This window comes from Miniopterus natalensis, chromosome 2 (genome assembly GCF_054644295.1).
Source record: "Miniopterus natalensis isolate mMinNat1 chromosome 2, mMinNat1.hap1, whole genome shotgun sequence".
NCBI classification, from domain to species: Eukaryota; Metazoa; Chordata; class Mammalia; order Chiroptera; family Miniopteridae; genus Miniopterus; species Miniopterus natalensis.
In genome coordinates this window covers 140265646-140277119 of record NC_142082.1, presented here as the reverse complement: position 1 = coordinate 140277119, position 11474 = coordinate 140265646, and the positions used below count along the sequence as shown (strand labels likewise).

Here is an 11474-nt window from a genome sequence, read left to right as displayed (position 1 = left end):
ACCCTGCCAGGTGCCAAGTGTCCAGTCCATTCTTCCACCCTGCGCCTGACACAGTCTGACTCATCCCGATGACCAATGAATGTTTACTGAATGACTGGACAAATGAGATTGACTTTTCTGAGGTATGTACTTCTCCTTGATAAGCTGGAAGCAGTGCGAAGTCAAGGACCCTGTCTTAGGTGTCTTTGTCGTCACTCCAAAACCCTCCTCCTCCCCTCTTGGCACCAGGCACACATTGCTAAACACATTTAAGCCAAGCTTAGCCTAGCTCTGCTCTTTCCATCCCTTCCCAGGCACTTAGAGAAGGCTGCCCATTGCTGACATGGGGCTAAGGCCACTTTGCAGGAAGACCCTTTAACAGATGAATACATCAGCTGTGTCTGGACTAGGCCTGAGTAAATTAATCTATCTTCCCTAAAAGGAAGTTTAAAAAGAATTAAAATGGCAGAAAACAAATAAAAAATAAATAGATGACCGTCAAAATGGAAATGGTTCATGCATTCTTTTATTTGTTATTTTTTTATTGACCACCTACTATGTGCCTAACACTCTGCTAGGTACTGAAGAATCAATGGAGACCCTGGCAAATGTGGTGTGGTCTCTGCCCTCTCAGAGCCTCCAGTCTATCAGGTAAGGCTGACAGTAAAACACCCCTGCAGATGAATGAATGACTATAATCTACGAGGAAAAGGTACAGACTATTTTGAGAGCTCATTATGGAAATACCTACCCCTAGTACACCCCACCCCCAGCCTGTGGTGTCTTCAAGACTGTTGGGGAAGCTGCCTTTGAGCTACACTCTGGAGAATGACTAGCAAATGCCTAAGTGTGCCTACAAAACGCATCATGTTCCGAGCAGAGAACAGCATGTGCAGTGGCCCTGGGCAGAGGAAAGGTGGAGTGAGCCAAGCACTGAAAATCCAGCACCATTGAGTCAGAGAGAACATAACAGAGATTGGCCAGGAGGAGGCCTGAGAGGAGGGCAGAGGCCGGGCAGGCCAAGGTCTTGCACAAAGTCAGGACTCGAAGCTTTATCTTGGGGTTTAAGTAGGGGAGTAACCAAATCCTATTTGTTTTTTATTAATTTTTTTTTTCCAATTACAGGTAACATTCAATATTATATTGGTTTCAGGTGTACAGCATAGTGGGTAAACATCCATACAACTCACAAAGTGATCCCCCAATAAGTATAAATATTCAAGGGGCCCAAGCAACACTTCTGCAATGCAAGAAATGTTCTATATTACAGGTGTAAATGTAAATAGAAACCTATCGAGCACTTTCTACATTTTATTCTGTTTATGTGATACCACAGCAAGAGAACAAAGGGGCCTGTGATTGACCAAGACTGGCTCCCCTGCGGGCCCAGAGGAGAGGTGCTGTGACTGGCAGCCCCACCAGGACCATGAGGGTGGAGGTGGGAGGAAAGTTCCTGAAAAGAAGGGGGATGTGGGGGGAGTGGGAGGGTGGGCGGTGTCCTGTTACCTGGTGGGGGAAGGGATGCTAGCTAGACAAAGTAACTAACACCCCCCAAGATATGCAAAGGGGGAGCACGGAGGCTGGCCCAGGGGCCTCTCAGCCATGCCACCTCCTGTGCCTCTCTCCCCTTCCTCACGGGGCACTGCTCCATTCCCACCCCTACACTCGAGTTGTCTGACCCTCATCCTTAGCCCTCTCTAGAATCCCCTTGCTAAGGTGATCATGGGCCACTTTTGCCCAGATCATCTTGAGCAGGGCAAAACCTTAAAATTACAATATATGAAGAGTGGCCCACAAATGCTTAAGACTCATCATTCCATTCCTAAGGGGATAGAGGTGAATAATGCCTGGTTCATCTGGAACAGTCACGAGTGGGGTATCTACACTTGTGGATTTCCCAGAAAACTAAAATTCAGTCTCATAAGAAAACAAACGCTCTTTTTTAAAATGTCTGTCAAAAATGTAAATGTACATACACTTTCATTCCACAGTTCCAGGAATTATTCAGATATCCTCACCATGTGGGATATGACACGTATCCAAGTTTGTTAACTGCAACATTGTTCTCGTAGCAGAAGGTTGAAAAGATCGACAAATTGAGGACTGATTAAATAAATTGTGACCTCCGTAAGTGGAATATTATGCAGCTTTGAAAAAATGAGGCAACAGGAAGGAATAGGTGTTGAATGAATGTCGAAGCAGGATATATAACACCATGTGTAGCATAATATCCTTTGTGAAAGGTAAGTATACAAGTACAGATGCATGTAATTAAGGAATTACATATACATACTCTGCCTGAAGTGAATTATAAGAGGAAGAAGTCCCTTTTGTACTTAGAATTGTATACAAGGAATATTTATTACCTATTCAAAAACAAAAACAAGGTTTAAATTTTTGAGCTATGTATGACATGTGTACATACAATAAAGATCTAGTATTGTCCAAAAAAGTGCTGGCCCAAGTGTCAGGACACTACTTCTGTCACTTACAGTGTAACTTGACTCCAAGTCCACAGGCACAATGTGGGGATTTTCATATCTGCCTCCCAGGATCATTGGAGAGTTGGAATGTGATGTAGTGCAAGATCTGCCATCAAGTAGATATTTAAGAAATGGTAGCTTCCATCCTTCCTCAGTGTCCTCATCGAAATGAGAATCAGATATCCACCTCTTATGTTTGTTTAAATACTAAAAGGTAAATGGGGACAGTGCCTCCTGCATGATGAATGAATGTCCTTGATCACATTGTAGATATACAATAAAGTGGAAAGAAAGGAAGGAGGGAAAGGGAATTATCCCTGGGGCTTTTTTGTCTGTCCCCAGGACAAACACCTGGGATGTGGAAACTCTGTCAGACTATCAGTGGGGCCCTTGGCTGTCCCAGGGTGCCCAGTGCCTGGGGTCAGGGCCCCAATAAGACAGCTGGTCAGCTTCAGGGAGGATTGGGTGGGGCACAACTGAAAATACTGACTTAGGGCCTTAGAGGTCCCTCTCAACCGGTGCTGGCCTGGGCTCTAACACCATCCTTTTAGCTCCTGGAACCCACTGAGAGGGCCAGTCACACATGAACAGTGGGCAGAAGGTTGGTATTGTTTTATGAAATTTTTGTTTCAGTTATATACATGTTTTCAGATTGTAATAAAAATGAATTTTTTACTACAAGCTGCCAAAATAGTTAGAGAGCCACAGCTTTCTATAATGGTGGTTTTATCATCAAAAAGTGGAAGTCCTTTATTGTGACCCAGTCCAGAACCTCACCTTGGCCCTGGCCCTGGGTGGGTGCAGAATGCCTGGGCTGTCTGGAAACAGCTCCACTGAGGCGGGCAGCGAGGGAGGCAGCTGAGATGAGCCTTCAGGTGGGGGTCCAGGGTCCAGGGAGTCAAGGACCCAAGGGCTAGAGCCCTGGGGACTGCACAGCAAGGCCAGAACCTGAGTGCCACCTGCCAGGCTGTCTCCACTCCTGCACCCTCTGCATGTACTCATTTCTTCTCCCTAGGTGTTTCAGGTCTGGAAATGCACTCGTTTCAGCCATGCTAAGGACTTGTCCTCTTTGTCCTGTGCCAAGGGGCCAGCATGTCTGCCTAGAACTCTAGTGGTGGCAGAAGAACCAAAGTGCCCCAGACGCACTGCCCCACCCAGCCATATCCTAACTCTGTGCCTGCCCTAAGCCTTGGAGACCCTGTTTCAACAAAGACAGGCAAAGGCCTTTACACCTACAGAACCCATACACCCTTATATACACACAGCACACCCTCCATGTGCAAACAGAATGCACACGCCCTTTACATACTCAGCTGTACATATGATGAAAACACTCATGTAAAAGGGTAGGAGTGTGGTGGCAAAGAGCAATATAGGATGGGTGTGACTATGAGTAAAGTAGAAAGAGCCCACTTATCAATGCCAAGTCCCATACTATCTTGGCTTCTAGAGATGGTGTGATACACCCAGTTGATAAGAATGGACTCTGGGCCTCTGAAGAGATGCAAAAACCAAGACTCCTTGGTCCCTGACTGCAAAGGAATGAAAACGGTAAAAAGACCTCTCTGGCCACCAAGGAAACACCATGTGCCCGGCCAAGGAGGAGAACGGCCTTGAGAACAGGACTGCCCTGGGTATAAATCCCTAACTGTCACTTTCTAGTTAGGCCAATTACTCAGTCTTTCCAGGCCTGGCTTTTCCTTATCTGCAAGCAGTCCTGATGTCGACCTCCTGTGTCTATGGGGACACTAAACTACTCTGATACCATCTGAAACCTGCTCTGCCTACTTCCAGGGTTTGCTGCACAGATAAAATGAAATGAGGTATTTGAGAGCACTTTTAATGACCAAGGCCTCAACTAGCTTTCAGCCAAGAAGCCTCTCTGGGAACAGGTGAAAGTGAGATTTTCCTCCCGGTGCCCCTCCACCTCCACCCAACCCCTGATGCCAGGGACATGCCTCCTGACCATCTCTCTCCCATCCCGTGGACAAGGGTTCCACATACAGCAAGCAGTGTTGGCTGAGCCAGCTGAGATTTTATTTTGGAAAAAAAAAACACTTGTTTTGGCTTTTATGTTGTGGACATAGGAAAAAGGTAGTCCCCCTGGCAGTAAACTCTCCCACCCCAAGGGGAAGCTGAGGACTGAGGCTGAGCCTCAGGCGGGCCTCCTGTGCCCGCCGCTCCCCTGCACAGCAGCTCCTTTCCCGCAGGCTTGGAGGACAGGAGGGACAGCAGTAGTCATTCACTTAGGCAGGACATCAGATGATTCAGACACAAGCTTCCCATCTCGGGTCTCAATCTTCTTCACAACCACTGTCTTGGAGGAGCTGGTGCGGGTGAAGGAGCCAGAGCTCCCGCCAGAGCCCAAACTGGCCTGGAAGCCCATGCCATAGTTGAGGTTCCCGTAAGATGGGCTCAGCACACCTGGTGAGGGAGAGGCAGCCACATGAGCACAGGAGCCCTGCACACATTAGGCTCCAACACCCCCTTCTCCCTCCAGTCCCCGGGGATGGGGAGCTGCCCTGGTTCACTAGTCTAGGACTATAGGGGATACCAGGAACAGGGTGGGACAGAGCTTTGATATTAACTATACGACTCTGGAAAAGACAGTTAATTGGGCCCAGCTTTCTCAGCTGTACAAGAGGGAAATGCATAGGGGCTTTGTAAAAAGGCCCTGCCCTGCTGCCCTGTCCCCCAGAGTAGGGACACTCACCTGAGTAGCCGCTGGTGGTCTTGGTGTGGATACTCATGTTCTGCATCCCAGACTCCAGCCTGTACCGAAGGACACATGCATGTCAGGACCAACTCTGGGCCCTGTCCCAGGACAACAGAACCCACCCCTCCCTGCCCCAGGTCCCAAGGATAGGGTACCAGGGCCAGTCAAATACCCCCACACGCACCGGTTCTCTTCGCCCTCCAGCAGCTTCCTGTAGGTGGCGATCTCCACGTCCAGGGCCAGCTTGACGTTCATGAGCTCCTGGTACTCCCGCAGCTGCCGGGCCATGTCCTGCTTGGCGTTTCTCAGAGCAGCTTCCAGCTCAGCCACCTTGGCCTGAGCGTCCTTGATGGCCAGCTCCCCACGCTGCTCGGCATCAGCGATGGCGGCCTCCAGGGAAGCCCTCTGGCCTTTGAGGCCCTCGATCTCAGCCTGGAATCGGCTGATGTTCCGGTTCATCTCAGAAATCTCAGTCTTCGTGCGGCGCAGGTCATCCCCATGCTTCCCAGCCAATGTCTGCAGCTCCTCGTACTGTGGGGGTGCCATGAGGAAGGAGGTTTGAGAAGCCTCTGGAACCCAAGGTGCCCTCAATCCAAGGGTGAGTGCCCTCTCAGCCAAGTCACCGGAGCCCAGGTCATCTCCCTCTGCCCCGCCCTCTGCACCCCACCACATGCACACTGAAGGCCTTCCTCCAGACCTCTGGGCACAGGGGCATCCCAGTTTCCGCAGCACCCACCCGGCAGTCCCAGCTCATAGCATGCAGAGCGGCATCTGGAACCTTGCTCCCTGCTCATGAACTGGGGCACAGAACCAGCCAGAAAAGGAGGGGCAGCCTAGTGACCCTGCTCTTCACCTTAATCTTGTACATGGTCTCAGCCTCAGCCCTGCTGCGGTTGGCGATCTCCTCGTATTGGGCCTTGACCTCAGCGATGATGCCGTCCAGGTCCAGGGAGCGGTTGTTATCCATGGACAGGACCACAGATGTGTCGGAGATCTGGGACTGCAGTTCATGAATCTCCTATGGTAGAGAGGGGAGGGGGTGACTCAGGCCCTGTCCTTGCACACAAGGAGCCCCCTTTCGCAGAAGGGCCTTCCTTAGGGGACAAGCTAGGGGAACAACAAGAGAGGAGAGGAACAGGTGGTCCTGAGGACCTGGGAGAGGGCAAAGTTCCTGAAGAAGCAAAATAGGTCAAAGACCTGGAACCTGGAGGGATGTAAGGATGAAATAAGGCCAGGAAAAAGAAAAACTGGCTTTGGGGGAGTAACCAAAAGGGCAGGGCCCTTCCATGATATCTGCTACTGATACTGAGCCTACAGCGGACTCCCAGAGCCCAAAGACTCAAAACAAAGGCTCTGAGACAGAGCAGGCCCAAGTTGCCAGTGGGTCACCATTCTGTGTATGATGATCTCAGACAGGCTACTTCTGTTCTCTGCAGTTATTTTCTGATCTGTGAAATGGGGTAATCAACCCTCCCTCACACAGGGGGACAGAACTAGAGAACATCGATACTGAGTTAATATCAATAGCTGTAATTATTCAGAGGCGGGCCCTTGTCTCTTGGTGCACCGGGGGCCGGGAGGAGCCTCTGATGAGGCTGGGGGAACAAGAACGTACCTCTTCATACAGCTGCCTGTAGAAGTTGATCTCATCGGTCAGCCCTTCCAGGCGGGACTCCAACTCCACCTTGTTCATGTAAGCTTCATCCACATCCTAGGGGGTGTTGTGGAGGGGACCCCTGAGCTGAGTGCCCACACTGGAGCCCAATCCAGGAGCACCCAATAGCCTGGACTTAGAACCTTCTAGCTAGTGCCTTCTCCACCTCACTTTGTGGCCTCATCCTCCAGTCCAGCCTCTGCCCCATCAGACCTGCATTCCCAGCCCAAACACCTTTACTCAATTTTCTGCAAGAAGCCTTCAGGAAGGCTCCCCCCCCCCCCTTCAGGAAGCCTTCTATGGCTAGACTTCCATTCTAGTGCTCCATTTTTCTACTGCTCCATTTCGACGTCTCAACATCGATGCCCAGAGTTCCGTCCAAAGGCACCCCCTTACCTCCCTGTTCTTGCCTACCTTTCCATGCTATATATCTAGGAAGCACCCAAATGTTGGCCCATTACTTAGAATCATTTCGGGTCAGAACCCAGAAAGCCTGAGGCCGAGCCTCTAAGACCCGGCCTCCAGTGTCTAGTGTGGGTGGGGGACTCCCTCACCTTCTTGATGAGAACAAATTCATTCTCCATCTCTGTGCGCTTGTTGATCTCATCCTCGTACCTGGTAGGGAAGACTTAGAATCAAAGGATGAAGGCAGAGGGGAGGTTGCCCTGAGTCTTTTGAGGGGGCAAGGCTGTCTAGAAAATTCAGTTCATGGAAATACAAGATCAGGGGGCTGGCCTGGTCCTTCTGCTCATCAGCCAGTGGGGAGGCCTGGAGCAGGAAACCTCTCTCCAGATCCATGAATATTCATTGGATTGGGCATAGTAGGCATATTAGGAGGCTTAGCAACAGGGACTGGCATGAGACCTTGGCCAGAACTTTCCAGGTTGTGCTGAAAATCAGGGGTAAAGAATAAAAAAGGACCAGGGCAATAAAGACATATCAGGGGCCTGTTGGCTACCCGTCTTTCCAAGGTCTGCTATGCAAATATTAACATATAATTTGTTGTCCAAATCTTGATAATTCCGAGACTAAAAAGGGGTAAGAGCTACTAACAATTATGCCAGGACAATGGGTGTAAACTTGACTCTCCTGAGAAAACCTGGTCACATGGTCATAGTAATTATATAAGACCACATTGTCCAACAAGCGGAGGGCCATGGGGTCTTAGGCCTCTGATCCCCCGGGGTAGGACAGAACAGGACGGCTTCATTTGAGCAGATAGTAGTGCAGAGGAGAGCAGCTCACTTATTCTTCAAGTCCTCCACCAGCCCCTGCATGTTGCCAAACTCTGCCTCCAGCCTCAGTTTCTCCTGGGCCAGCGTGTCCAACTGCCGCCGAAGGTTGTTGATGTAACTCTCAAACATGTTGTCCATGTTACTGCGAGTTGTCTTCTGCTGCTGCAGGAGGTTCCATTTGGTCTCCAGAATCTTATTTTGCTGCTCCAGGCTCCGCACCTGCATGAGGGAGGAGGGAATGAAAAGGTCCACATCGGGCACAGACTTGGGGGGAAGCAAGGAGTGTTGTCCACTCCCCAAACAGTGGGTCTCCGAAACCCAGGAAGCTAGTTAGCTATGACCTAACAGAGGCAGCGTGGTCAGTGGGGTAGGGAGCCATGTCCTTCTGACTCTGGGGGCGGGGACATAAGGGTGCATGGTTGGAAGGAGACAGCTAGGGGAATCATGTTGAAACTGTTTTGCAGAACAAATAGGTCTTCTTGATTTAGATTATGTATTACAGATCAGTAAAAATAGACAAGTGTTAACACTTTATATAAAACTGAAAAAGAAAATGTAGATTGTTCTATTATCTACTATTATCATCATCATTATTATTTGGAGTGGCTTTGAGGAACTTCTACAGTTTATAGGGAAATGTAGGCCTTAGGGCCTAGAGAGCAGTGGCCAGAAGACCTGGATTTTGGCCAAACACTGCTACTAACCTGGCTTGCATAACCTTAAGTTGCTGCCCCTCTCAGAGCCCAGGGGTCCTCAACCCTGCAATGGCCTAGAGGAGCTCAGGCAGGTTCTTTCAGGAGTCCCATCCGTGTAAAAGTCACTTGTGTCCAGGGAAAAGACAAAGAACGAGGCAGATCAGTCTGCAAATGAAAGACTCCCTGCTACCCTACCCCCACCCTACCCCCACCCTGCCACACCCCGGAAACCACAACCCTCTCTGCCCCAAACACAAATGTCCCGGGTTCCTTGGGCACAAGGAAATCCAGATTTCAGGATGAAATCGAGGCATGTTAGAAGGGAAATGTTTAAAAAATAACAGACCGGTTCCAAGAAGAGGAATTTATTTTCCGTAATCAACCCAAAGTTGCCACTTTTTTTTAATTGGGAGGGACTTAGAAAAGAAGGTTGACTTCAGGGTCTGGCCTAAAGCCCCTTCTGTAAATCCCTTTCTTCCCCAGGTCATTCTGCCCCAAAATTATGAAAAATAAGTGATTATAACATTTGGCCATGGACTGCTGAACTCTTTACCTTCATTACATGCTTGACTAGGCAAAACCCCTGATTTAGGGATTATAGTGCCCATTTTATAGATGAGGAAATCGGATTCAGCAAGCGAGCCCATCAAAGGAAAGGGTGGAGCAATGGGCACCAGGAATCGGGACTCAGAGCCTGTGTTTAACTACTCGGGGGAGGACTCAAGAGCTAGTAGGACGCAGTCAAGAAGCAATCTTGTCAAGGGTGCTTAGAACTAGGGGGAACTAAGAAGCCCTCCCCAAAGAACAAGGGAGTTGGAGCTTCCTGGGGGAGTCCAATCCCTCGAGATGCTAATCTGCCCCAGGATTTCCCGCCTTCCGTTCCCAGAATGCCTCCCAGGAGCCAGGCAGCTGGGAGGGGCCCAGTCTTCCCGCCCGCTGAGGCCCCCGGGCTCCCGGAGGGCGCGGGCCCCCGAGGCTGCAAAACGCGGCCTGGCCTCGCCCCGGGGACGGTGGAGCCGGGCCGTTGGGGCGGAGGCTGAGAGGGAAGAGAGAGGGGACAAGGGCCGAGCGGGGAGAGGGGCGTTGGTGGACAGACGCGTTATCTAAAGCCATAAACCCTACGGTTTAATAGGACGTGAAACCTGGGCGGGGTGTCCAACGCCCGGAGACTTTGAATCCCGGATGGGCTTTCCTCAAGCCAACCCCTGGCGTCGCCCCCCCTCCCAGCCACCCCTCCCAACCCCAGGCGCGGAGGGCTCCCCGGGTGGAGCCGCGAGTCCCGTCGACGGCGGGCGGGCCCCTCACCCCGCGGTGGGGGCGGGTCTCGGCCCCGCCCGGCCCCGCCCACCGCAGGCTCCAGGGCAGGGGCCAAGTATGACTCATCCCGGTGCCCCCCGCACTCAGACCTCGGGACGCCACAGGCTTCCATCAATATTTGTCCCTTTAGACCACGACGCCAGTTCCTTCCCCCCAAAATCCTATCCAGCTCCCAATTTTAGAAAAAAGCCCGGGGGCCCCTTTGGGAAGCTGCTGGGCAGTGCTGGCGGAGAAGGGTGCACCTGGAGGAGAGGCGCCCCTCCCACCCCACAGCTAAACAGCTGGGACTTTTCCAGGCTGAAAGCTTTACCCACGGTCAGAACTTGGGTTGGGGTGCGATGGGTGAGGGAGAAAAGAAGCCCCAAGATTTGGAATCAGAAGCTGCCCGGACCCCCTCCCCATCCCTGCACCAGCCGGAACCAAGAGCATGGGAGGAGTGAGTCACAGGTTGGAAGAAAGGGTTGCCAGGGCGGGCAGGGCCCAGCAGGATGCCAGTGGGGCCTGGAGGTATGCCACGGGCAGGGCGGCCGAGAGAAAGGGAGCGACCCCCGTCCGACCCCAGGCACAGCGAGGCTCACAGGCAGAGCCCTCACCTTGTCGATGAAGGAAGCAAACTTGTTGTTGAGGGTCTTAATCTGCTCCTTCTCCTGGTTGCGCACCGCCTGGATGGTGGGGTCCACCTCCAGCTTCAAGGGGCTCAGCAGGCTCTGGTTCACTTGGACAGCCGTGATGCTCCCCATGTTCCCAGCCCCGCCGTAACCCCCGGCCAGACTCATGTTGGTGCCCAGGCCGACCCGGTAGCCGCTGCCCACCCGGGAAAAAGACGAGGAGCTGATGCGGGTGCTGGGCCCACTCGAGTACGAGCGGCTGCTGAAGACCCGGGGGCCAGAGGTGGACACCTTGTAGGTCTTCTGGGTCACCCTTGTGGACATGCTGGAGGCTGGAGTGGAGGCGAGGAGGCCGAAGCAACAGAGACTCGAGAAGGAGCCAAAAGCTGTTTGTAAGTGGGGGTCAGCATGGCCCTTTATAAAAGAGGGCCCAGCCCCAGGGCGGGGGATGGGCCTCGTACCTGAGTGGCCAGGCCCTGAGGAGGCCGGGCCTAACCCGACACCTGCCACCTACAGCCCGACTCAGGTGGGGGCAGCAGAGAGCTACTCCCACCCCGGAGCCCAATCCGGCACCACCCCAGAAACCCACGAAAGAGCACTTCGGTGAATGTGAAACGCAGGCACCCGGTGGCCTTGCACTAGTTTCCTGTAACAGACACTGGCCAGGGATCACCCAGCCACTGCAGCCCTGACTCCTGAGTCGTGTCTCCTTCCCGCCTGTGGGAAATCAATGCAAGCACTGAGAAGCACAGCAGGACAGCCATCCCTGCCATCTGGGTCTCCTGTG

The 11474-nt window shown here is 52.0% G+C and overlaps 1 protein-coding gene across 1 annotated transcript; it reads right to left on the bottom strand.

The window, feature by feature from the left end:
- Window positions 1–4473: 4473 nt before the first annotated feature.
- KRT8 (keratin 8) lies at window positions 4474–11067 on the bottom strand. Its single transcript, XM_016201323.2, has 8 exons — window positions 10673–11067; window positions 8078–8286; window positions 7387–7447; window positions 6794–6889; window positions 6032–6196; window positions 5363–5709; window positions 5176–5234; window positions 4474–4886 (listed from the first exon to the last, which is right to left on the bottom strand). Exons 1-8 carry the CDS (start codon window positions 11009–11011, stop codon window positions 4705–4707), a joined length of 1458 nt encoding a protein of 485 aa, XP_016056809.2. The 5' UTR covers window positions 11012–11067; the 3' UTR covers window positions 4474–4704.
- Window positions 11068–11474: the final 407 nt, after the last annotated feature.